Below are 26812 nucleotides of genomic sequence, written 5' to 3'. Positions count from 1 at the left end.
CAGATGAGGCATGTCTTCGTATAATCCATCACATGTTGTCAAATATGAGGCCAATAGTAACCTTGTTTCAATAGTGTAACAGTTCGCTGCCAACTTGGATGTCCTACCCAAGGAGCATCGTGGCATTCCCTCATTAAATTTTGCCTAAGCTCTCCCTCTTTTAGGACAAATATGTGGGGTCTCTTCATTAGTAGGAGTCCATTTTCCACCTAAAAGTATTTCGGCTTTTTGTTATCCACCAACTTTCTAATGGCTATTGCTTGGGGGTTTCGATGCAAATTTTCGTCATTCAGCTTATGGATATTTATGGTCACCCTACTGGCTATCATTGGCACGATCACCCTTAAAGCTACAAATTCAACCTTCCTATTGAAGGCATCTACTACCAAGTTCGTTTTTCCCGCCTTGTGCTCAAAGGAGAAATCAAACTCGACCAGAAACTTTAGGCACCTTGCCTGCTTAGCTGTAAGTTTTGGTTGTAAGAAAAAGTAATTTACGGCTGCATTGTCGGTCTTAACTATGAATTGTAATCCTAATAAATAGTGTCACCAGGCCCGTAAACAATGAATCAATGCAAGTAGTTCTTTCTCCTGCACCATGTATCTCCTCTTAGCTTTATTTAACTTTCAACTTTCGAACGCAACCAGATGTCCTTCTTGTAACAACACTCCTACAAGGGCAAAGTCTGATGTATCCGTTTGTACCTTGAAAGGCTTTCCAATATCAGGGAGCGATAACACAAGATTAGTCATCATCGTGTCCTTCAAATCTTGGAAAGCTTATTGGCACTGCAGCATCCAGTTCCACTTATGTCCCTTTTTTAGTAATTCTGTCAGTGCTACTATTCTTTTCAAATACCCTTCCACAAATCTTCGATAATAATTGGCTAGCCCTAAAAAAAAAAGAAGCTCAATTGTATTCTTAGGGGTGGCTAATTCTTTGATAACCTTTACCTTCTACCTATCCATTCAGATATGCCCTTATTCAATTTGTGCCCTAGAAACTAAATTTAAGTTTGCGCGAATGCACATTTCTCCTTTTTTACATATAATTGGTGATCGCGTAGCCTTCGAAAGACCTATCGCAAGTGCCATTGATGTTCCTCTAAAGTCGAACTGTACACCACAATATCATCTAAGTAAATCACCACGAACTTGTCTATATAATCATGAAACACTCGGTTCATGAATGTGCAAAAGGTAACAGGAGCATTGGTTAGTCCAAAAGGCATAACGAGAAATACAAATGTGCCATACCACGTTACGTAGGTGGTTTTCAGCTCTTCTCCCTTGGCCACTCTTACTTGATGATCACCCGATCTCAAATTTAGTTTGAAGAAGTACTTTACACCACTTAGCTGGTCAAAGAGATCTGCGATAGAGGGATATGATATTTATTCTTAACTGTGACTTTATTTAAAGCCCGATAATCCACACATAATTGTAAACTGCCATCCTATTTCTTTTGAAAAAGTATTGGGGCTCCGAAAGGTGCTTTTGATGGTCGGATGAATCCGACATGAATCAACTCATCTAATTGTTTCCTTAACTCCGCTAACTCTGAGGAAGCCATCCTGTATGGCCTTTTTGTAGGCGGTTTCACTCTTGGAAGTAATTTTATCTCGTGATTGACAGGTCGTCGAGGTGGTAGGACCCTTGGTAGTTGTTCTAACTTCATATCTTGGAATTTTTCTAAAACCAGTTTCACTTATTCGGGTATTGGGTTTTTGTTATCTTCACCTTTGTAGATAGGCATGGCTACGTAGAAGGCTCACTTTTCTTAATCCCCTTCTTAAATTGTATAGTTGATATTATTTTTTTTTCGCTCTTAGAAAGAATTGTAGCCAGTACCACACATGGTCGTTCACCGAAAAACATTAAACAACTTACAGCAAGGAAAGGGATGGCTTGAGCTTTCGTCATAAAGTCCAAGCCTAAAACAAAATCAAAATCATCTATAGTGGCTACAGTCAAATTTACCTTCCCTTCCTAAGAGCCAATCTTAATCTTTACATCTTTAGCATTTCCCATTATAGCTGAAGCTAGCGGGTTAACTGCTTTCATCTGTCTAAAATCCTTCTCAACTTTAAGACCACACTTATTTGCCTCTCTCAAGGTGATGAAAGTGTCTAAGGCCCTCGTGTCAAGTATGACTTTGGTACTTTTCTCATTCAGCAATTCTTCAACATACATTATACCTCGTTCGAGCGCCTTCTTCATCTTTTCTAGTTGAGCTTGCAAGGCATTGAAGAAACAAATAGAACCCATTCGTGCTGGCTCTTCCTCGGCTTCTTCGATTGTGGTGTGTGGTGGAGGTGTCTCAACATTGGTAATACATATAGCACTGAGAGTTGCTCGATGAGGACAATTAGCTACTCAATGAGGTTCCTTGCATAGAAAACAAGATATCAGCGGTCGTGGCTTGAAGTTTCATAGCTTGATTGTCCTCAGTTATGGTGAATCTCTAGCAAGTGGTCTCCTATCACCTCCCTCACTTGAGGGTCTACTTACTCTAGGAAATTTTACCCCACTATTTGAGCTAGAGCTAATGGTCTTGGATGGAAGGTTTTTTCTTTTGTTAGAGTTGTCACTATAATCAATAAGGCGCTCAGAAGCCACCATTGCTGAAGCCACATCTTATACCCTCTATTGTTGTAACTCCGTCTTCGCCCATGGTTTCAGACCCTCGAGAAAATAAAATAGTCTATCTTTTTCAGTCATATCCCTGATATCTAGCATTAAAGTAGAGAAGCTCTTCATGAACTCCCTCACTGATCCCGTTTGAGACAACTCCCATAGTTTTCATCGTGCCATATACTCCACATTCTCAAGGAAAAACTGATTTTTCAATTCCTACTTTAGATCCGCCCAAGTGTTGATACGACACTCACCATCAATGAATTTGGAACGCCACCATAAATTTGCGTCCCCAACAAGATACATTGAAGTCGTCGCCACTTTGTCCTCCTCCAACTTCGTGCGCATAGCTCGAAAATATTGTTCCACATCAAAGAGGAAGTTCTCCAACTCCTTAGCATCTCGAACCCCTTCGTATCGCTTGGGTTCCAACACTTTGGCCATTTTCCCTCGATCTTCGGAACTCCTGCTGGCATTGCCTGCAGCAATAACCAAAAGATTTACTTGAGCTTTCAATTCTCCAATCTCCCCTTGGAGAGTGCTCAATGCATCCCTAGTCTCATCACTCAGGGTATTAATCATCTCTAACAGTTCTCGCTAAACTGTCTCATTTTCATCTATTCATTCACGTGGACCCATTTGAGCTTTTACTGCGGCCACCGCGCCCTCTAGCTTATCCATTCTCTAATGGTCCTCTAGTGCACTTTGCGTGTTCACCATTTTTACAATTTAGATCAGCACGTCTTGCCCGTACTTTGATACCAACTGTCATGAACTATGCTCTTTCGCCTAAGTATGCGATAATCCGTGCGGCACTTGAATGGACACTTCCACACAAGTTAGCCAATACTCGGTTGTATCTATTTTAACATTAATAATAACAACCAATCAGACTAAAGGAACCTGCATCAGAATCGAAAGGCATACCAAATGTCATATATGCAACCACTTAGTCATAAAAAGGAAAAATATTTTATTAATATGAAATTAATTACAAAAGGACCAAGACATGCCATGGTCGAGCTATAGGAGTAGCCCTAGATGATTTGCTACAAACATAATTTTACTAGTGAGAGAGCCCAACAATTCGCAAACTGCTCACCCCCTATAAAGAGTTTACGAGATTTTACAAATATTCTACCAATAGCCATTATAATACTTGAAATAAAGACATTCTTTTCCTAAAGGGTTTTCCCCCTTGAAGACTTAACAAGTATTTTCCAAGGTGTCACCACGAGCCATTACATTGTTTGAAAGAGAGACACTTCCCTCACAGATATAAAAGACACAATCTCATAGATAACTCTACCCAATAATAGTCTGATACAAGGTTGATTCATGACATTGAGAAAGGAAATAGAGAAAAAGAATAGAGAAAGAAAAAGGGTATTTTAGATATTTTATACTTGTATGTTAATACCATTTACATATTTGGGTCAGACTATTCATTTTAAATATTAATAAATTTGCGTAAAATTATAATTAAAATTTAGAAAGATCAAGATATTTTATCCAAATTTATTTCAAACAAAGTTCAAACTATTCGTACGATATATTAAGATCGATCCAAAAGTAAAAATAAACCTGATTTGCCCATGATAAGAATGTGACTTGAAAAGTCGACATCGAATGTGTGGGCTGCCAAAGATAGGTTTGCCTAATTTGTTAGCAATTACATCAAAGTCATTTATTCCCCATCAAAGCGAACGAAACCTAGGTAATGCTACGGACACAGATATATATATATATATTGCTTAAAGAAAAAGCATGACATATATGTACTTAATCAACCGAAAATCGGATCCAAGGTTGGGTACCTTTAAGGCTACTTCACTTTGTCCCCTTCAGGAATAAATCAAATTCTGGTTTAATATTTTGTTCAAGATTTCCAATTGTTGGCTATTAGACAACGTAAATAAAAATTTTGTGTCATCTTTATTCTTTTTTCTTTCGAACCTTTTGTTACATTATCATGTTTAAATTTATTAATAAAATTAATTTACACTCAAATATTTACCTTAGTATATATGTACCTGTTTTTTTTTTTCAAAGAATTCTTTTTTTAATGAAAAAAAAGTCAATTTTTTCTTTTTGTTTTATACGCTATATCTTCAGTCGTCTTTTGCTTTGTGCATGTAGAATTTACTGCAAGCATAAGTCCTGTCAAAGTGTTCAGAGTAATTGCAGGAATAATGAATGATATTAACCTTTATATCTACTAGTCTTTATATTTTTACAATATGTAGTGTAAAATAATGTTAGTATCAGTTTTATGACGGAGAAAAATCAATATGATCATGGCAATCTGTAATGAAGAATTTGTAGCATTTTTTTTATTTATGCGTTAACTTTTTATTTGTACATTAATATTTGGCTTAATGACCTTTAAGAAATCATGAAGAGTCATTATCTCCTAATATTTTTCTTATTTGTTACTAGCATATCTTGAACATAGGTTCCAAGTTTGACTTTTTCTTAAACATTCGACTACAACGAAAAAACAAGAAACTTGGATACCGGAGAACAAATATCCCATTTCTTTAGGTTATCATCGTACAACGCATTAGGATGGACGAATTAAAAAAAAAAAAAAAGAAGAAAACGAAAATATTAACAATTAAACAATTAAGATTAATCTACCTAATAAAAACGGCAGTGGTAGGTGAAAGCAAGGAACCCAACACTTGGCGTGGTCGCTGGGCGCGCACTCACCAGCATTTCTCACTCGGAAGATTCCTTCTGTATAATTGTTATTCTTTCGGAGATTTTTTGCTGTTTGTGGGTTTAAATTCTACCCCTGGTTGGACGACCCATTGAATCTTCGAGTGTCAGCTTCTCATTTTTGACAACAAGCAGCAGCAACACTTCTCTGCCAAACATGCCCCTACTTTCCCTCGTGCAATGACCGCAATATCCCCGACGACAAATTGATAAATTCCCAATAAATAAATAACGTTAAATATCTCCCCTCCGGTTGAAACTGCACCGCCCGATTGTTCTCCCTGTACATTAAGATTGGATCCTGACCGTTAAAATGACTTTGTCCGCATACTATCATTTGCGGAATGTTCAATTTTTTATAGAAAAAAATAACAAAGAAAAAGTGGTTCAAATGGAAAGGCAATAAATTTTTTATTTTCCTCAAGCTAGTGTATTATTAGCTTAGCTGAGCTTCCCCCTCTTTGCTTCTCTCCATTCTTTTTGGCCATCTCCTTGCCGGTTAATTTCCTTATAAATAAAAACCTATTTCCAAACTCCATTTTTTTTTACATCATTTGAGAAACAGGTGCGTTCTTCTTATCTCCTTGATCCGATTCGATTTTTCGTCGATTAGCGTTCGGTTCCCGCTTTTTAGCATTTTTTTCTTCAGATTTAGATTTCTTGATTTCATCTCTCCTTGTGTAAGAATATATTTTCGTTTATTTTTTTTTCTGAATCATTTGTTACCGATTTAAGTCTCCGATTTACTTTTTTTGGAATCGAAAATCCTCATAGTTAGTAAGTTGAATAAGCATTTTACACTGATCAATGCTCTAATTACATTGTGATATCTATTTTCTGCTTATTTTATTTATATGAAACTCGGATTAGCTTTGCAATAAATGGAATCATTTACAAATATGTTGTTATTTTGGTGATTAGGAAAAGCCAAGTGAAGGAGGAAAGATGTTGGGAATCGTAAGGCAAAAGGTAAGCTCTGGAAACTCTCCTGCTCTCTCATATACCTTAATTAAAGTTTCAATGGATATGATAGGCTTTTTTGTTTCTTAAGGTTTTGGGGCAGTCACTGCAGAAGGTTCGACCGGGAGTGTCGCTATTGAGAAGTTACTCATCTGCAGCAAAACAGGTAATTTTTTACCCTTTTTATTTTCTTGGCGTAGTTCTATAATTGTTGTGGGTTTAATGCTATTAGATATCAATTTGCATGGTACAAGTGTTAACTCTTTCACAATAGAGTAGCTGTGTTTAATCTTAGGAGCCACTCTATAGGTTACCCGCTTCAATTAACAAATTCAGAAGAAAGACCTGCACTCATATGTGCTTGCACATGCATTCACAAAGATATGATTATGCTTGTATTTTGTTTGTGTAGGCATATATTTTGCATTTTCTTGCAGTTATGTTCAGTTGCTTTTGCTATTGATAGTCTCTGCTTAAAGGCAAGGCTTGGCTTTCAAGGAGTGTTGAATTTTTTTTTTTTTGGTTGTGTGTGTAATAACAATTATGCACAGATGACAGTGAGAGAAGCTTTAAACTCTGCTCTTGATGAGGAGATGTCGGCTGATCCGAAAGTCTTTTTGATGGGTGAAGAGGTGAGGAAATGTTAACAAGAACTATTTTTGATAATTATAACAACCTTTTTGGCTTTTTTTTTTATGCCTGTTCTTATGTTTTTTGTTTTTAACCTTGTAAATGCAGGTTGGAGAATATCAAGGTGCTTACAAGGTTAGCGTTTCTTTCTGAAGAGTAAAATCCTTATTTCGCCGTGTATGTTAGAGGCCATAGAAGCATTCTTACATCTGTCTGAGGATTGGAATTTTTCCCATCTTTTGTAGATATCCAAGGGGCTTTTGGAGAAGTATGGACCTGAGAGGGTTCTTGATACTCCAATTACTGAGGTTATTACTGTTGCCATGTGTATGCTATTCCTTTTTAATTCTTTTTCTGATTTTCATTATTATTTGATCTAATGAGTAATCTCACATGCTCATTACGTGGGTGTGGATTGGTGCCTTTTATTACATTTTTCTCACCACAGTTGTTTATTTCATGTTTCACAGGCTGGTTTTACTGGGATTGGGGTCGGCGCTGCTTACTATGGTCTGAAGCCTGTGGTGGAGTTTATGACATTTAACTTCTCCATGCAGGTTAGAGGGTTCTGTTTTTGATTTCTGCTTCTGTATACTTGTACTAGTTTCTTTGAGCGCTACCATTTTCATAGAATCTGGAAATTATTTTAAGATCAACTGATATGTATGTCATGGAAAAAAATGAGATACTATAAGATCACATGCTTTCTGTTTTAAGACAGTCAAGTTAAAAATGTTGTTGTAGCATGTTGTCGAAATTCTTAGAAGTTTGAATGAATGAAGTATGCATGTTTGCCTTGAAGCCTAACATACTGAATGAACATGAGTGGATAATCTGTTCAACCTGTGCTTTTGTAATAAGATATACAGGCTGAATAAGAAGGATGTGCTAAATTATGTAACTGTTATCTTGATCTTCTCTTTCCTGGAAATAATTCTGAATACATATGGTTGTAGATTTTTGCTTTAGTAAACCATGAATTTGCTAGCATCTACCATTGGATCGAGACACTAGAAGCCACAGTTTAAGTCTGATTACAAATGGAAAGTGTGAAGGGCAGAGAATGATTATACTTTGTTGTCGGAGCTGGTTATCTGGTTATCATTAATTGTTCTATCTTGTACAGTTCTAGTTAAAGAAGCCAAAGCATGTTGTTAGATTCAACTTTTTAATTTCTTTGGTGAATTATATATTGGCTAATTATCAAAGAACTGCTGTTAAGGCAAGCAAACATATGGAGCTTCCAAGGATATGTGCTTTATAAAAATATGGAGTCTTTGGAGTTCTTGTGGTAGCCATCTTGCTGTGAAAGATGTCTGTAGCTTTTGAATCATGATTGATTTCCCTCCTGCTCACATCCTACAAGAAAATGTTCAAAAGAGCAAGTGATTTGGATGATGTTTTAGACTCTTCCAACATCATATGTACTTGGATATACTCGTGTTGTTTTCCCAAGATCTACATTTAGTCATTATTGTGTGTCGGAATGTCTCAAATTTAAAGCTACATTAACATTGGTCTTTTTAATGGCAGTAAATAAGTTAAATGACTTTGCTTACTGTAAAATGTGTTTTTATCATATTTTTGTTCTGATGCAAATTTCTCTTTGATCTGTTTGTGGTTTTTTGCAGGCAATTGATCACATTATTAACTCTGCTGCGAAGTCCAACTACATGTCTGCTGGCCAGATATCTGTACCCATTGTTTTTAGAGGACCTAATGGTGCTGCTGCTGGTGTTGGCGCCCAACACTCTCAGGTATGGTTTCTTTTTACTGATACTTGCACCCATCATTTGGATAGTTTACATTCATCCACTCTTTCCTGTTCCCAGAGCCTACTGAGTTTGAAAATTGATTTGTTTTGTACTAGGTTTTGTGATTACTGTATAATTATTTCCATTTTTTGGAGTTGCTGAGTTTTAATATAATAAGGAGCTTGTTTGATAATTTTGTCTTCCCGGTTATTATCCAGTGTTACGCAGCATGGTATGCTTCTTGTCCTGGATTGAAAGTGCTGACACCATACAATTCTGAAGATGCTCGTGGACTGCTCAAGGCTGCTATTAGAGATCCTGACCCAGTTATTTTCCTTGAAAATGAGTTGTTGTAAGTAAATTGGTAAAATATGATTCTTTTGTATAGAGCCCCCACTCCACCCTACCGGTGCTTCTTCAATTAGAATTTTAATGTCTGACTTTGCTCCGATACAATTATTCTGCTTCAGATATGGTGAGTCATTCCCTGTTTCTGATGAAGTTCTTGATTCCAGTTTTTGCCTTCCAATTGGGAAAGCTAAGGTAATGCTATTATCTCCCTGAAAACTTACTTACAAGACTGTCATTATTACCATTTTTTATGCTCTTGCAGCCGATGAATCTGCTGTAACTCATATCTCAGTATGCTGCATTTTCATGGCATTTACATTTACTGCTGAACTGTCGCCTTTAACAGATAGAGAGAGAAGGAAAGGATGTGACTATTACAGCTTTTTCAAAAATGGTGGGCCATGCACTTAAGGTATGTCTTGTGTGCAATATCTGTTTGGATATGGTGTGCAGAATTATCGTTCGAGATAGATTGTCAATGCAAGTGCACAAGATTCTACAGCTGAGAAATAAAGGAGTAATCTAAAGTAGAACTTCATGTCATGTGAAAAAAGATTGTTCTTATAATTAATGGCCATGGAAAGTGCCAAGTATTTTTCACCTGGTGCGTGATGTTTTCGTTGCTATTAGTGACTTTGGTGGATACTCCATTTATCTTGTGTACAGCAGGCTTCTGTGTTTAGTTAGACTATCTTTAATCCATGTGCTCAAGACCTGCGAGCTTAGAGCTCTTGTTAATGGGACATCCAGTATCATATTGGGCTGCTGAGTTCTCCTTTATGGATTTCTTTCTTTGTAACTCGTTTGTAATTTCCTAATAATTTAATTATATAGTACTAATATGTTGGCTTGTGGGTTTATTAACTAAGAGACCGTTTGTTCTTCAGGCAGCTGAGATACTTGAAAAGGATGGAATTGATGCTGAGGTAAATTATAACACAAAGAAGTGCAAGTCCTTACAAATTCAAAAGAGATGCAATGACTGATTTTTGTTAAATACAGGTTATCAATCTGCGTTCTATCAGGCCGCTAGATAGATCCACAATCAACACCTCAGTCAGGAAAACCAACAGATTAATAACAGTTGAAGAAGGGTTTCCTCAACATGGTGTTGGTGCTGAAATTTGGTTTGGGGTCTTTTCACTTTAATCATTTAATTTCTGCTTACTAAATATTCTGGCACCTTCTATAACTTACACAGCATACTTCTTTTACAGTGCATCTGTAGTTGAGGAGAGTTTTGGTTATCTTGATGCACCTGTTGAGAGAGTTGCTGGAGCTGATGTTCCTATGCCATATGCAGCAAATCTTGAGAGAATGGCTGTGCCACAGGTCATTCCTTTTCTCCCAATGCTTTTATTTTGACTAGTTTTACAAGCTTCTATTCGAGGCATCTGACAACTAGGGTCTTTCTTCTTTAATCGACTCCCCTTCTTCCTAAGCTTTTTGTCAAATCAGCTAGTTTGGTTCCTTCACATATGTCATATTTGTATAGGTTAATTTATTCATTTATGGATTCTGCAGGTTGAAGACATTGTCCGTGCTGCCAAGAGAGCATGCTACAGGTCTGTACCATTGGCTGCTGCTGCATAATTGAACCGATCCAGGTAGGAAATTTTTCCTAATACAGGTTATGTGCCAAAGTTGGCCAATTGCATGTTGCTTTTTATTGCGTTTGTAGTCCTATTGCTGAGTTGTAGTGTTTTTTTATCTTGCCTTGGACTTGTTATCAGTGTTCAATTCTTAATGTAACCAATGAATCTTTTCAGGAATTAGAGGGATATGATATTTTTTGCCTTCTCAACACTTCTGGGGAGGAGCTGCTTCATTTAATAACTGGGAGATCGTTAGAAATGGCGGGAAATTTTGTGACATTATTTGTCATGTGAACATAACCTGTTCAATCCTTGGAAGTCGATTTTATGTTTTTCCTCTTTATCTGGTGCACGCCCTCTGGAAAGGGCTCTGCTACTGTTTCTGACCATGTGTTTCAATCTTATTTTTGTTCAGTTTGATAATTTTTGAAAGCATTGATTTGATTTGGTATTACAAGATTACCAAATAATGATAAAGGATAACTACAGGTTAAGTTAATAATGTAGATCTTGTAGTCATAAAAGGGATATTCGTAAGTCATCATATTTTGAGTAACCTGGGTTAGAACTAGTAATTGGTGGCTGCCACGAGTGAATGGTTGCCTTAGGCAGGGCCATGAATAACGGTGACTGCTGGGTACTGGCCTTTGGCTGATCGGTCACGCCATGTCTGCCGCCTGGCCTAATTGTCACCATTACTTCAAGGGATGGCAGTCGGCTAGGTGAGGCTTCAAAATCCACTCTCCCTAACCTTACCTAAAATTCATTGAATGCAGTATGTCAAAGACACTATTTGAAAACTCCCAGTCTCGTGCAGTTGGGAAGGTAGAAGGAGAACCATTCACTTGCTACTCCCTCGCAACCTCTCTAGCCCGTACATAGAGTTGTTTGACTTTTTTAATTTAAAGACTGTCTACCCTCCGAGTCCATGGGTAATGTTGGTTTGGAGCAAAATATAAGTGGATTGTTCGATGCTACTAGGAGCTAAAAGATTGGATTACAGCATCCCTCCTTAGGACTCAAGAGGTTTGGCCCATGACCTTTCAAGGCTCAAGAGAGCATGTATCGAGTATGATCAGGCTCAAAAGATAAGTCTTGAGCTGGATGGAAAAGATCGTTGGAATTGGAGAAGGACGCTTTCAACGATCAGTGTGTTTGTGGTATGTGAGGATAGGAGACATTAATGGTGGAAAGAAACGGTATAAAAACTAACAAACAGAAGTTAAAGCTTGAATTCAAGGTTGGTGGTGGTATTTCCACTCAATTGCGATGATAAAGATAGTGTGATTACCCAAGCTTCACACCTTGATTTTAGTCACTGGTCTCGAAATGAGAATCTGTTAGGAATCGATTGATTGGTTGATTTCTTTGTCGTCGTTGGCCTAATACAGGTGATAACCGTAACCACTAACCACCTTGGCATTTCTCAGGTCCTATGCGTGATTTTTGCACACCTGCATGGTTCATTCAAAGACATGGAAGTTTTTATCTTGTGCCTCCTTGTTCATCTTCTTTGAACAACGCTTAGGTCATGATGATCTTCTCTGTATCCCGCCAATTTTATTGGGTGTCGGTCTGATGTCTGAGTCCCTAGGCTTGATCCATTCACACCTCCATTCTGATGGTTAAAACATATGACAATGGGACCAATAAGATTTTCATGTACGTTCAAAATCACGACTACATAGGCCTAGGCGGCGAGGGTCTGGCAGGCCAACGGCTTAATTTGTCGCCGGTAATAAACCACCTGGCCTGCTCGACCGTGTGTGTATATGTATGTTGGATAAACATTTAGGCTTTAGCAGGGAAATTAACATTAGTAGAATATTCCTGTAAACCTATTCTCTTGGAGAGTAGAATGAGGTCAAGTGCGAGAAGAACATGAAGAAGAAACTATATGTTGATTACTTGGAACGCCATGCTGCACATCTGGTGATGCCAGAATTTGAGACCGACTTTTAAAATCGCTGCTTCCATTTGGTGCTTTTGCATTACTCAAAGCCATCATACAGTAAGCGACCTGCGTGAAATGGTAATTGGACTGCTGAAAGAATTTCAGACAAAATGCAAAAGTGGTCAGAATTTTTCATTTAGATCGCTTTCTAAAGGATGACTTTGAGCTAGCGCATCACATGCCATTTTGTCATCTGTTTTCTGAAGCGTACTGGAACCATTAAATCAAAAAAGTTGAAACGTCTCTCTACAATTTCCTTTGTCTGTAACATCTTTTTCCTGGAGAGTCTACTGTTACTGTGCAAGTACTCCAAGCCAAGCCATGAGCTGTTCTAGGACACTTGCACCGTCTGAGGAGTAATAGTACCATAATCAATATCCTTTGAATCTGGATCATTCGTGCAGAAATCAACCACATCACGCATAAGTTTTAGATGCAGCAGCTAATCTCTTGTTGTTATGTTAATTCGTGTGGAAAGCAGTTTCAGTATTTTTGTTAATTGAACTCGTTTCTTTTTTCTTTTCATATTCTTCTTCTTCTTGGTTTTTTTTTTTTTTTTGGCCTTGTTCATGTAGTTTTGTTACCCTCCTCCTTCGCAAGTAGACTAGTAGTATTAGCTTATTGCTGCCGAGTTGGGCATGCATGCCAGGAAATCAAAAGCCTTTGTGAGCCTGGTTGGAATTGGATAGTAGAAACTTTTAAGTTGAAACACAGGAATATTGATCCGTTGTTAACACACGATTAATTAAGGAAGATTTTCCAGGCCTGATTAAGGAGGCGAAAAATTGGAATAAATTGCAACAATACAAATATGAATAAGAAGAAACTGATATTACAGCGGCCGCAACAGGGTTTGATCAGAAATATTAGCGGAAGCCAAAACAACACTGCTAAACACACAGAGGGAAGTCCTAGACGTAGGCCCCAAGAAACACGCTTTCTTGACCGAAAAAAGTCTTGGTTCTCTGCCCGACTGCCTCCTAGTATTTTCTTTTCACTGGTCTTCTAGCTTTTAAGCTTTTGGTGTAATAATAAATTGATGTTCCTGGCCTCATATGGGACCTGAACTGACTTTGAAAATTCGACAAATTCATTCAAAGCAACCAAGAAAGGTAATGACCAAATTGTGCCAAAACAGAAGCTCAGTTTCCTTTTTCTTCTGCTACCAAATCCTGCTGTAAAATTTAAGTAGTTACCATAACGAAATGATTCCAGCAGCGCTGGTCAAGATTTTGGCACTTATTAAAGGAAAGATCTGCCACTTAGCCATGAAACTTGTGGGAACTTAACTATTTCTTTGTTTCCAACTAATCACTCGGCGTTGGATGGATATATATTTGTTTGAATACGTTTTGAGTTGAGGCCAATAGTGAAAAGTAGGAGGTCAGTCAAAAGACTATAATATTCTAAAAGCCAGTCTTTTATCATTATTTTATTTTTCATACATTTTGAAGCAGATAATAATTGATTTTTAACGACTATACATATATATATATATATGACAACTCCAAATTCGTTAATAAAATTTAACAATTTCATTCTTTTTTTAAGAACTTGGTGACGGTATGCTCATGGTTTAAATCTTATATTTTAAATTTATTTTCTGTTAGATTAATATTTTTATTTTTTATTTTTGTAAAAACATGACAAAAAAAGTAAGAAATAAAAATCAAAGACAAATAAGAATATCAACTAAAGGGAACCTTAATTTATTAGCCAAAATCCAATTGAACTCATTAATTTGGTGAACAATTCATTATCATAAATATTGTACAAAGTTAAATAGTAGATATTAGTAGTAGAGTAGTTAGGTTAGGTCCTTGAAGTAAAATAGATGAAAGAAATTTAAATTACAAAACAGAATGATTAACCTTTATTGCTAGGAAATTTAACTTTCTTTAAAAATAAAAAAAAAGAAAGAAATCGAGTAATAAAATTAAAAAAAATAAAATTACACTTGAATATTTAACTTATTAATTAGTGTATGATTTTTTTATTTAAAGAATAAAATTTAAATATCTTTTCTTTAATTATAAAATAAAAAAAAAATCAAGTTATAAAGTTATCGTAAGCGCAACATTGAGCCCCGACCATTCATTAAAAAGAAAAATAATGAGTCTTGAGCTTGTTTATTTATTATTGCTCTCTCTTTCATCAATATCACATGCTGTACAGTTTGTTTATGAATTAATTGACATAGTATAAAACAATTCTACTCCTTTTTTGAAAAATAATTTTTCAACTTGGGAAAAGGGGGCGTTGCCTTTAATAAAGGATTTAGGCAGCATTTGTTTGTGTGAATTTCGACCTACTTTACATTGAGGAAATGAAGGGAAAAAAGTCTGAATAGATTAGCAAAAAAAGGGAAAAAAAAAGAATCAACGGGGCGAACAAGTCAGACACAGCAATTTCCTGGGTCTCTGTATTCTATTCCTACAACGTATGTTGTTGAGTTGATTGTATGCTTTCCCTCTTCCTTTTATGTAGTTGACGTAACCATTCAGATATGAGATGATGATAATGCAAAGTTGAAACGAGAAAAAAATACTCTGAAGCAAAGGAAGAAGAAGAAGAAGGGATTTGATCTCGGAACTCTGCTTTTTTTTTTTTTAACTTGCAAATTGAAATCACGTAAAAAACCAGATATTAGAAGAGGATTTTTTCTTTTTCAAGAAAGGTTTGTGTATATCTCGGGGCAAAGAAAAAAGAACAAACGAGAGCGAAATGAAGACTTCTCTGAGAAGATTGCGAGGTTTTGCACTTCACAAACGCGGTGGGGAAACCAAGGACCGACGAGATCTTCGACCTTTGGCTCAATTGGACGAGCTCGCTCAGGCTTCTCAGGTCACCTCTCTCTCTCCCTTTCTTGCTTTCTTTGGTTGCTAACAAATCCAAGGGCAACTTTTCTTTTTCTTTTAAATTTTTCCACGGTCATTGCAATTTCTAGTTCCAGCTCCTTTCCTAATTTTGATTTCTCGTTCCATCCTTCAAATTTTCAATTAGGGTTTTCTCTCTGCTTTGGGAGCTGATATTATGAATTAAGAGGGTTTTTTAGGAAAGATTTGTAGGTTACTTTTTTTTTTTTTTTATAAAAAAGCTTTGTTCTATTTAATTTTATTGACTGAACAAACTTTCCGGTCTGGTCCTCGAATAATTGCTTGCTAAAATATGTCGATTACTTGAAAAAATGAGTCCTTTTTAGCTTTAATTTTGCTTTGCATTTTAACAAAAATGAACACTTGATTTAAAGGATTAATTCAGCACTTGTTGTATAAACGGTTAAGAGTAGGAATGCTTTGACCAATGAAAGTTGCTCAAAGTCGTGGCTTGGAATTTTCACTTTCCTAAAGTTGTGTACTGCAAATAATTGAAATGTGGTGATTATAATGGTGGGGTGATCTATCAACGATTTTGTATGATATCTTTGTACTCTGTTGTGCCTGCAGGATATGGAGGATATGAGAGACTGTTATGATAGCTTACTTTCTGCAGCTGCCGCAACTGCAAATAGTGCTTACGGTAATTTATTGACATGTTTTGTATTAATTTGTGAAGTTCTTGTATTTCTTCTTTGTATGTCACTGAAATTATTATTGTCTTATGAAATTCATTTAAGCATGCTTTGAATCTTGTTCATGTTATGGTTTTTAGAGCGTTGATTGTTTTGTTATTTGCTGCTCGTGCAGCTGGTTGTCCATTTTATGCTTGTATAGGCATCCTCCAATTATTTCAAGCTCTTTCTATGATGGCATGATTTGTTCTTTTCATGGTAATTAATACATTGAGTTGAGCTATAGCATTATTATCATCTAAAATTATTAAACGCTTGCTTTTGCAACATGCAAACGTTATTGTTGAATTAAAGTTTTCTTTTCAAGTAGCAGCCCTGGAGACTGACAATTTTATAAAATTAGCAGTGGAAATAGTTGCTGGCAAAATGATGGCATTGGTTCATTAACGGTATTTTATTTGTTGGTTCAAGCTCAAGCATGATGATCAAATATTAATTATCTGGTCTCTAGCTTTTTATATGGAAGACTTTGTATGCTGTGCCATTTCTTGAAATTTCTCATTTAGTCCTGTTTATTCTCAGAATTCTCGGTGTCATTGCGGGAATTGGGTGCTTGTCTTCTTGCAAAAACGGCATTGAATGATGATGAAGAATGTGGTAAGTGTGTGTGTGTATTCAATGTTACCAGTTAACTTGAACAAATAACAGGTGGCTTTTCAATTTCCATGTAAGACTTTACTTTTGTACTCATCACTGGTAAATAAATTTTTTCCACAATAAGTTGCCCAATTTCGAAGTACTACTTGTGTTTTGGATGTCAAATTTGATTTAAGAGATGAATCAACTAAAAGTCAATTCTTTTCATTCATTTGAATCTTGGCTTATTCACATTTAATATATTCTGACATTTGTAATGCATCCTTAGTGTTGTTACCTTCATATGTCAAGTTCTAGAAAGATGCAAATTGGTTTTTAAATGTGTTTAGCATTGGTACTATGGTTACCCATTTTTTGCACATTCGGATTGTAGTACTTGGTTTTGGATGGATAATAGTTGTTTCATCAGAATGCATACTCTTTTGTGTGTGGCAGCAATTCCATTTCAAAAAGGTATGTGTGAAATTAAGTTGCTTTTGTTCCTGTCCAGGTAAAGTATTATTAATGCTTGGAAAAGTACAGTTCGAGCTCCAGAAACATGTCGATAGCTATGTGAGTCATTGTTTGTTACCATCTGGAAGCTCTCATAAAATTTTATGTCATACTTTTTTTCTGTGCTGATGAATTATTACTTTGCATCCTTCAGCGGTCTCATTTATTTAAGACAATCACAAGCCCATCGGACTCCCTTCTTAATGAGCTTCGAATAGTTGAGGTTCGTTCATATGTCCTTTCATTCAATTATTGGCAAGTTCTATTTGGTCTTTTGCTGTGCAAATTTGCTAGTATTAATTATTCTATCATGTGAAGGTTGTAGCTTTTAGTTTGTTTTTTTGACTCTTCTTGTTGATGTAGTGCTCCAATCATTTAGTCGTAATTATTTTTTCCTTTAAATGTCCATAATATCATGATGATGTGTGGATATTTGGGGTTAGTGATAAGATTAACACTTGAAGATCAAGTGATGGGAGTACAGTCTTTTAAGTTTATTAACCCCACTTTTTTCCTGTGGTTAGCGATAAGACTAACACCTGAAGATCAGGTGATAGGAGTATAGTCTTTTAAGATTTATTAATTCCACATTTTTTCTGTTAACATAAACAATTTTGAAGCTTTGCATCCTGGAAATTGTCTGAAAGAGTGAACAAGTGGGGTAAAGAGGCCTTTGTTATATTTGGTTGTTTATTTCTTTCAAGTAATAGGACTTATTAACCAAGAAAGACCAAGGAAATGCCTCTCTGTTCCTCTCTGTGTTCGCTTTAAAGCATATGAACCCCTTATAATGACATTTTGAATGTTATGGAAAGGCCTACCCTTTGAAAACTTGCTTTTTATATTGTGATAATTATTGGCTTAAGATTTTTCAAACATTGTAAGGGTCCACGTAAGAATCCAACATTGGATACAGGATTTATGTGGGATTCTCTGGCATCTTAACTCTGTATGTTATGTGCTTTTTTCTTCAGAAGCATCGACATATCCATCGTCATTTTCTTAGGTTTTATGTGAATAATACCGACAAATGCTTAAATATTCATTGGTGAATCACTTAGTAACAAAGTATTGCATTATATATTATAGAGCCAGTTAAGCATTTTGATAAGGTAATATTGAAGTTTTTCCCCTTTGTTGATACAGGAGATGAAGCGGCAATGTGATGAAAAAAGGTCCAAGTTTTATTTCTTTTAAACAAATCTGCAGACACAAAATTCATCTTTCAAAGATAATGGCTTCTAAAATTTGGTGCCTTTATCTACAGAAATGTGTACGAGTACATGGCAATGAGACTCAAAGAAAAAGGAAGATCGAAAAGTGGGAAAGTGGAGAATTTCTCCATGCAACAGTTACAAGTAGCACATGATGAATATGATGAGGAGGCAACTTTATTTGTCTTTCGTTTGAAATCTCTGAAGCAAGGACAATCAAGAAGCCTTCTTACACAAGCAGCCAGACACCATGCTGCTCAGGTTTCTTTTCCGTTTTCTCTACTTTGTTGAACTTTTTTTTTCCTTCTGTGGGTGATTGTTGATCTATTTCCTTTGCTTGAAAGCAGTTGTCCTTTTTTAAGAAGGCTCTTAAGTCTCTTGAAGAAGTAGAGCCACATGTGCAGAAGATCACTGAGCAGCAGCATATTGATTACCACTTCAGTGGACTTGAAGATGATGACGGAGACAATGTTGGTGATGATGACAGTTATGATAACGATGATGATGATGATTATAGTGATGATGACGACGACGATGTTTATGACGTGCATGATGATGGTGAATTGAGCTTCGACTATGGACAAAATGAACAAGATCAGAACATGGTTCCTACGTCACGACACTCGATGGAGGTGACTATTCAACGTGCTATTTCTGGATGCAAAAAGCTAAATAACATTTTTGCTGAAATCCAATTGTTTTATGTGTATGTGTGAGTGTGTGTCTGAATAAAATTCATTCTCCTGAGTCCTGAGCAGTGATGAAAAAACCGGATTTGACCTGCTGGTCAGATCAGTTCAACAGAGAACTGGTTGCTATCCAGTCCGATAGAGTCATTTGAACCAATCTGGTTGAACCAGACCAGACCAGCATTGAACTGTTTTAAGCATTTATTTTATTATTTAATATTTCAAAAATTCTTTGCTAGTGGTAAGATTTGAACATTTGGCCTCTTCCCTGTCTATTAATGACCATACCATTGAGCCAAGTGCATGTTTTTTTTTAAGTGTTTACTGTTTGCAATATTTATTTAATACCAAAATCACATTTTAAACTAGAGCACCACCTTTAGTTGGACTGGCCGGTTGAACCAGGAGCCTCACCAGTTCAACCTTCAGTCCGGTTTTTAAAACATTGGTCCTGAGTGTTATAAAGAGAGTTGTATGGACTTCCCACAGAGATGACTTGCGGAAAATAAGAACTAATTCTATTTGTACCTTTAAATGTAGTATTTTTAGAATGATTTCATTGTGATTTTTGCAGTTGGATCAAGGAGGCCTTACATTTCCCCAAGTTGCAATGGTGGAGGCTGCAAAGGTAAGAACTAGCTATATTATTAGTTATGATTCACAATATGAGGCTGGATATATATTGCAAATTTGGGTCTTTTACAAGTGCATATAGAGCTGTCTAATGACCAGTTCCTGATAATGTATCATTCTATTAATTGCAATCCAAGGTATATGTCCTTGATCTGCTGACAAATGATATTGGTTTTTAATGTAAAACTGTTTTACCATCAAATATTTTGAAACTAATCATCCTGTTAGATATCAGGTTTCACTGGACTATACAATTAACCATGCAATTTCAGTGATTGGTCAACAGATTTATATGCATGGACATTTGTGGAACACAAGATGACATGCATCCTTTGAAGCAACTCTATAACCTCAAATTTTGTATTTATCTTTGTTCCCCCCTTTTGCAGCAAACATGTACTTCAATGCTCCTTGTGTTATGTTACAGGAAAATCTAGAAAGAACACGCCGCCATTCTTTTTCCTTTAGAGGGGAAATGAGGAACAGCAGCCAATCAGCCCCCCTTTTCGCTGAGAACAAATCTGACCCTTATGGGACAATGCAACCGTTATTGGCACGAAAGTTCAACTCATATGTATTACCTACACCAGTTGCTACAAAAGGTTGTATTGGATTAGGTAATCCAGCTCCTCAATCTTTCAAGACAAGTTCAAATGAACATTCAAATAATTTGTGGCATTCATCTCCGCTTGAACATAAGAAATATGAGAGGATTTTGGGAGATGAGAAATATTCTGGATCTGCTGTTATGAATGCACAGTCAGTGCTGAAAGAGAGCAATAATAATGCTTCTTCAACTCGACTACCCCCTCCTTTGGCTGATAGGGTTTTATTTTCGCGGGTTAGTCCAATTGCTGCTTCTGATTCCAAGAAAATCAAACGACAAGCCTTCTCTGGTCCGTTGACAAGTAAACCATGGCCTACTAAACCTGTTTCAGTGGAACATCCTGGATTGTTCTCTGGGCCAATTTTGAGAAATCCATTCTCTCAACCACCATCAACATCTCCAAAAGTATCACCAAACACTTCCCCTACTTTTGTGTCATCACCTAAAATAAGTGAGCTTCATGAGCTTCCAAGACCCCCAGCAAGTTCAGTCTCCAAGTCTTCAAGACCTTTAGGCTTGGTTGGTTATTCTGGCCCTTTGATGTCTAGAAGTCAAGCCCTCTCTGCTACAAATAAATCAGTGGTGTCAAGAGCAGCCTCTCCACTGCCAAAACCTCCACAGGTTGTCACCCGCAGTTTCTCCATACCCTCAAGCGCTCATGGAGTGATGTCATTACCTGTGTCCAAGCCACTGGAAACTGCTGTCAATTCAGGGATATCTGAAGATGTTGCCTCACCTCCTTTGACACCAATATCTTTATCTCGAATCCAGCCGTCATCAACTAGTTCAGAGACTATTGATAGGTAATCAGAACACAATGGTTTTGCTTTCTGTGATCCATTTAGATCAACATGCACTAAAATGATTAAATTCCTGTATTGGTTGGTATTTCCTGGGAATCACTGGATGAGATGACTTTACCAGTTGATTAATCAATGCTTTTTTATGCAATTTTCTTCCTCCATATATACTTGACTTTGTAACTTTTCAATACTTGTTAAAGCATGAATATGCCTTAAAATGTGAGTACTTTGTGCATTTGTACTTTCAATATGAAGATGGTGAATAAGGACCGACTGCATCACAATTTTCTACAGTGGTTGGGAGTGCATAGGTCTGATACTTTATTAAACATCTATCCAACGCAACACATGTTTTATAGAGTGTATATTTAAAAGTCAAATATATGCTTTAAATCCAGTAAATTCACCAAACTCAATTTCAATATTTTGCCTGGCCGGCCCGGAAATTCTATGTCCTGATACTTTTGTTTATGTCTCCTAGTTTATTGGGGCTGTGTAGCTCTGTCGATGTTTTGAAATGTAAATGCAATCTTGGAATATTCTTGTCATACTGCCATCTTTATTCTGTTGTTTTTTAACAAGCAGCAGTTTTAGAAACTTTTGATGGATTATGTTGCTCCATTAGTGGTCCTTTTCTTTGGTATTACCCTGGCATGCAAGGTCGATATTACAATAGCATGAACAATTGTATATATAATGCATTCTGGTGAGCCTTCTATATAGCTTCTTTTGTCTTTTCTTTTCTTTTTTATTCTATTTCTGATTGTGCATGTGTGATTAATGCAGGAGCTGATTGATTAAATCTATTTCTGGTACTGCTTTCATTTCTGACCAATGGGGGCTAAAAAGAGTCTTTACCGTATCATACAAGTGCAGATATGTGAATATATCCTTGTCTATTAATTTTTCCTATATCATTTTGATATGTTTTAGCCACTCCTTGTCTATTATGGAGAACACTTGGCATGGCTCAGTCAAATAATTGTCACGTGTTCCATCATTTTTGAGAAATTTTGTATTTTCTCCAAGGCATTTAATAGCTAATTCAATTCTTTTACCCAATGCAAATTACTACTAAATAATATTTGGCAGAATAGGTGAATTGATTTCTCTTATGGTGTCATATTCTCACTAGTCCATGACTCATTCCTTTAGGCCTCAACCCTCCATAGCCATAACCCAACCACAAAAGATGGAGTCAGCATTTCATATAATCTAAATTAATTTACTGCACTGCTGATGGATGAAGAATTTGGTTAGAAACAGGAGTTCTATGTTGTATCAAATCAATATCTGTAAGTTTTGCCAGTGAGATCTTCAAAAAACTTGCATAATAACATTTATTTTTAGGTGAACATGTATAGTTGGAATGGGCACACTGAAATGGTTTTCCACAAATATATACTATATTTTGTCTGTTAACTTTGGTCTTTGAGGGAAATCTGGAATACTGCCATTGCGAGACAAGTAAGGTTTCTTTCGGTTTCAAATTAGTTACTTAATGCAAAAGGTAATGATTGGATAGGGACACATTTAGTTTCAATCTATTATTTTTTAAAAGTTTGACTTTTATAGGCTTTTGAAAATATGCTTCTGATTGAATGTACATTTATATTGCTTGGATGGATGTTAACTTTTTAGTTACTTTCTCCCATTTAACTAAATAAGTTTACTTTTTCCATTTTGCTATTTCCTTTGTATTATAACAAAGCTTGTGATGTACATTGTAGTAAAAAGTAGATAATGAAAGTTGATACCACCAAACAAAACCTAATCACTGTACACCTATATATATACACAAAAATGTTATTACTGTTGTTATTGATTCTGATGAGTTGAGTTCCCTTGCTGTTTTAGGTATTCTATTTTTTATTGTTGTGAGTACACTAGAATGAAAATCAAAGCAGGTCAGCACTGTTGAATGAGTAATTTTGAATTTTATACCTTTCTCCTTCATTTGCATGCGCTTATGGGGAAGGTCTCCCTAATTTTAACCTGCAGGTTATGAGTTATAGTCCAAATATTGATATAGGGCAATTGAATCACGTTAGTATTTTCAGTTAGGGGCATTGGATAAGTTGAAAGGGTAGAGAGAAAGACTTGTCCAATGCTGAGCTCCAGAAGATCTTCTGCCGGATTTATAAAGCTTGACAACATTTATTTGTTTTCCTGTAATCGAGAACTAATCCTGGGGATGGTGATTCTCAGCATCTGTCACTGCAATTTGTGCCCAAGCACATTCACAAGTTTGGTTGTGCTGTGGATAAGAAAGCATTTAGAATGTTTCAGCTCTTTTTTCCTATGTGGATGAATGTCACGAATAATTACTGTCTGATAGTATAAAATGATAAATCCAAAGGAGCAGATGCAGAGTGGATGAAGAACTCCATATTGCAGCAAGCAAAAGGAGATACAATTGGCTTAGGCTTGACTCCCAAAGATGACAACTACTTGATACAAGTAGTCTTTTACTGCTATTATGTGCGAAGTAATAACTAGTATACGTAACACAACCGTTTCCATATAAAGAGACAATATATGGAATTGGCAAAAAGAGGCATTGCTGCGCATCATTTGCACCCTCCAGTATCGTATCTCACAAATCCCATCAGCTCTGGTCCTTCCAGTTTCGAGTTGTTCATGAAACTGCAAAAAAATTAAGAAAAAAAAATCGAGATAAAACAACCAAGCAAGAGAGCAAATCGCAGCTTTAAACTCTAATTCTGTACCAGACCAGAACTCAAAGTTATTGATTACCTTTCCTCTGACAACTTAGCGAAGGAGCCGGAGGTAGGGATGGTGCCGCACAAATCGTTGTTGGATACGTCACTGCTCGACAACAGTAGGTGTTAAATAATACCAGGCTAGGAGGATCTTTAGACTAAAAGAGTGTTGTAATGAGACTAGACTAAACCATGCCAATGCCATGACTGATGACTCACAGGATCTTTAGATTTCCAAGTTTTGTAAGTTGTCTTGGTATTCTTCCACTCAGTCTGTTACTATTCAGTCGCCTGCGTGGGAATGAATCCACAGTCTTAGTTACAGGTTAACATTAATGACCATCAAATATCAATTCAACTTTGTAATAGAAAAGAAAAAGAGGAAAGGCTTTACAGGAACTTTAGATTAGGGAGCTTGGAAAGTGAAGCAGGGATGGACCCAGTGAGGTTGTTGTGGTAGAGATCCAAGCTCACTAGGCTCTTCAGTCCTCCAACTTCCTCTGGTATGGAACCCACCAAGTTGTTCATGTACAGTTCCCTGTAAACATGCATCAACCATGAAAAGAATATAATAATAATTTAACATCAAAATCAGCCAGCCCGTGATCCGACGGCGACAGTCACCGGCTAGCTAATATGGTTGGTGAGGTGTTAGTAGAGCAGGTAACTAGGACAATGACAATGACTCAGCCTCGGCATTTAGTGCATGATAGTACTATCTTCCAAGCCAGCCATTTTTAACATCCCCTCGATAACTTAACTCGGAAGCAATGCCCAGAAAGTGAGGTCATTGGTTCCTCGATTTCTTCTTTCTTAAAGAATGCATTGGCAGCAAAGACATTGTAATGGATGCTTACAGATATTGAAGACGCTCCAGCTTTCCCAACTCGGGTACTAAACTGCCCGACAGCTTTGCATTTCCAAGGTCGCTGCACCATTATTAAGTACTTCATTGGTTATTTCTTCGACATCCATATAGACAAATGCTAGTGCTATTTCAATTCAAAATTTGCACAACAATTTCTTAGGAACCAACCGCCTTCTTTTTTTGTTCCTTTTCTTTTCCTCACAAATGGCAAATCTATATATTTTTCATGATTTTTCCAGCTCCTCTTGCGGATATAACACAAATCCACCAATTATTTTGCTTTGCATTTAATTAAGAAATGTTTGCTAACATAAGTACAAGTGCAAATTAATTAAGGCTAAATATGTTATATCATCTTAAAAAACTAGCCCACATGGGAGTTTATTAGCTGATCGATGAAGATATACAAACAATAAGTTTTGGTCCTTAATACTGCCTGTGAAACAGATTTCACCAGGCCAAGAACACTTCAGCCACCTGACCAATGGCTAAAAGCAGAACGCATATATTCATCCACCAGAACCAGATGAGACAGTCATGATCCAGTTTTACAATTTTACAAAAGTAAGTGAGGCTTGACAAAACTTTCCAGAGCTCAAGCAAGCAAAATACCCAAGTATAGGAACGGACTAAAGAAACAAACAGCATCTACATGCATCATGACATAAAAGGTGTAAAATGAGTGAAAAGGAAAAGAAAAAAAGGGTGCTGGAAGTGATTATAATGGTACTTACAGACGTGTAACTCGATTATCACCATCGCAGGTAACATGAAACCAAGTACAAGGATCCACCAATGTTGGATCCCAACTCTCCAGCACGTTTTCCGGGTCCTTCACAGCTCTCCTCAAAGCATACAAAGCATCCCCTGTTCATCAATATACACCCACAAAGGATAACATCCATGCCATTAGGAGACTGCATTTGAATATAGTAAATTGTTTAATTGGAACTGAAAATTCCTAGTCTACCTTCCACATTTGCACTTGTCGGTGCCAAAGTGCTCAATAGAGTAACAACAAGAACGACATGAACTGGACTAGGGATCGCCATTAGCAACGGCGCCAGGAAGTTCATGGTACTTGGTCAGAATCAAAGATTTAAGAAGAGTCAAATCTCAAGATCCTAACGACTGCAATATATTATTCAGGTTTCAGAGAGAGAGAGAGTGCGTTTTTGGAGATATGTTTTGCTATTTTGTTAAAAGTATTGGAAGCAGGGAATCAAAACCTTTGTTGAGAGGATTTATAGAGCCCATAAAAGGACCGCTGGCTTTGTAGCGTAAACAATAACTACTACAAAGTTTAAATTGAGTGAGAAGTGGACCTCTCTCCTATCCTTTTGTTCAGTTGCTTTCACCATCCACTGCTTCCCCAAATATACCCTCACTCATTTTTCTTTTAAGACCGTTTTCTCCTCTTGGCTCTTTTCCCTCCACCAATCTGAGAGCCGGAAGAAGCGATCAGCACAAATGTACATAATAAAGTCATGTGGGACAGCTTCTCTAGTGCAATGCAACACACCCCCATTTGATGCTTCAAGAATTTTGCTTTCTTCTTTAAATAGACATCACCGGCTGTGGTGCAGAGAGGTTAGAGGACTACGTAGAATTTAAATTAAAAAAAATTGCAACAAAACAAAATATCATTGGTTTATAGATTCCAGAGGGGTGCGTGCATCAAAGTATGGGAGTGGGGAAGAAAAGGAGCAGGCAAATCTTTTGAACTCTGTCGGAGCCAAAACCAGATTGGTAAGAATAAGGGAGATCCCAGGGCATCTCTGGACTGACATTTGTTTATTTTTATCGTATCAATGTTCTTCGAAGTGCTGAAAAAAAGTAGAAGCAATAGCCGATAAATTTTATTTTTAATATTTTAAAGTGCAGATAGATATGGACAAGTTTAAAGAGCATTGGCAGAAGGGAATATAATGCTACGAACTTGGAAACTTGTCGTGGTTGTAGCAAACTTGTAGAATCTCTGGTTCTTTATTTCTTCAACCAATATATAATACTA

At 36.7% G+C, this 26812-nt stretch overlaps 3 protein-coding genes across 3 annotated transcripts; 2 read left to right on the top strand and 1 right to left on the bottom strand.

Moving 5' to 3' along the window:
- LOC18608889 (pyruvate dehydrogenase E1 component subunit beta-1, mitochondrial) lies at nt 5767-11114 on the top strand. Its single transcript, XM_007043800.2, has 16 exons — nt 5767-5922; nt 6279-6326; nt 6409-6483; nt 6869-6949; nt 7056-7082; nt 7193-7255; nt 7418-7504; nt 8579-8704; nt 8920-9053; nt 9172-9244; nt 9399-9464; nt 9940-9978; nt 10055-10179; nt 10270-10384; nt 10577-10659; nt 10822-11114. Exons 2-15 carry the CDS (start codon nt 6303-6305, stop codon nt 10643-10645), a joined length of 1104 nt encoding a protein of 367 aa, XP_007043862.2. The 5' UTR covers nt 5767-5922; nt 6279-6302; the 3' UTR covers nt 10646-10659; nt 10822-11114.
- On the top strand, nt 14829-22269 carry LOC18608888 (uncharacterized protein At2g33490). Its single transcript, XM_007043799.2, has 11 exons — nt 14829-15445; nt 16048-16120; nt 16695-16769; nt 17260-17321; nt 17416-17484; nt 18408-18436; nt 18529-18736; nt 18823-19107; nt 19739-19792; nt 20225-21207; nt 21994-22269. The coding sequence occupies exons 1-11, from the start codon at nt 15326-15328 to the stop codon at nt 21998-22000; spliced, it is 1965 nt and encodes a 654-aa protein (XP_007043861.2). The 5' UTR covers nt 14829-15325; the 3' UTR covers nt 22001-22269.
- On the bottom strand, nt 23345-26092 carry LOC18608887 (somatic embryogenesis receptor kinase 2). The gene is made up of 7 exons (XM_007043798.2): nt 25769-26092; nt 25533-25665; nt 24788-24859; nt 24325-24468; nt 24150-24221; nt 23965-24036; nt 23345-23853 (listed from the first exon to the last, which is right to left on the bottom strand). The coding sequence occupies exons 1-7, from the start codon at nt 25872-25874 to the stop codon at nt 23778-23780; spliced, it is 675 nt and encodes a 224-aa protein (XP_007043860.2). The 5' UTR covers nt 25875-26092; the 3' UTR covers nt 23345-23777.

This window comes from Theobroma cacao, chromosome 2 (assembly GCF_000208745.1).
Source record: "Theobroma cacao cultivar B97-61/B2 chromosome 2, Criollo_cocoa_genome_V2, whole genome shotgun sequence".
NCBI lineage: Eukaryota > Viridiplantae > Streptophyta > Magnoliopsida > Malvales > Malvaceae > Theobroma > Theobroma cacao.
This window is presented reverse-complemented; position numbering and strand designations above follow the sequence as displayed.

Excerpts from the sequence above, each read along its gene's own strand:
- LOC18608888 (XM_007043799.2), top strand. The coding sequence starts at position 15,326 with ATGAAGACTTCTCTGAGAAGATTGCGAGGTTTTGCACTTCACAAACGC. Across the intron at positions 18,737-18,822 it reads CCAGACACCATGCTGCTCAG|TTGTCCTTTTTTAAGAAGGC; the intron begins GTTTCTTTTCCG and ends GCTTGAAAGCAG. Across the intron at positions 19,793-20,224 it reads CAATGGTGGAGGCTGCAAAG|GAAAATCTAGAAAGAACACG; the intron begins GTAAGAACTAGC and ends GTTATGTTACAG.
- LOC18608889 (XM_007043800.2), top strand. The coding sequence starts at position 6,303 with ATGTTGGGAATCGTAAGGCAAAAG. Across the intron at positions 9,245-9,398 it reads TTCCAATTGGGAAAGCTAAG|ATAGAGAGAGAAGGAAAGGA; the intron begins GTAATGCTATTA and ends CGCCTTTAACAG. Across the intron at positions 9,465-9,939 it reads TGGTGGGCCATGCACTTAAG|GCAGCTGAGATACTTGAAAA; the intron begins GTATGTCTTGTG and ends TTTGTTCTTCAG.
- LOC18608887 (XM_007043798.2), bottom strand. The coding sequence starts at position 25,874 with ATGAACTTCCTGGCGCCGTTGCTAATGGCGATCCCTAGTCCAGTTCAT. Across the intron at positions 24,860-25,532 it reads GATAATCGAGTTACACGTCT|CGACCTTGGAAATGCAAAGC; the intron begins GTAAGTACCATT and ends ATAATGGTGCAG. Across the intron at positions 24,037-24,149 it reads CTTGGAAATCTAAAGATCCT|TGACGTATCCAACAACGATT; the intron begins GTGAGTCATCAG and ends GTTGTCGAGCAG.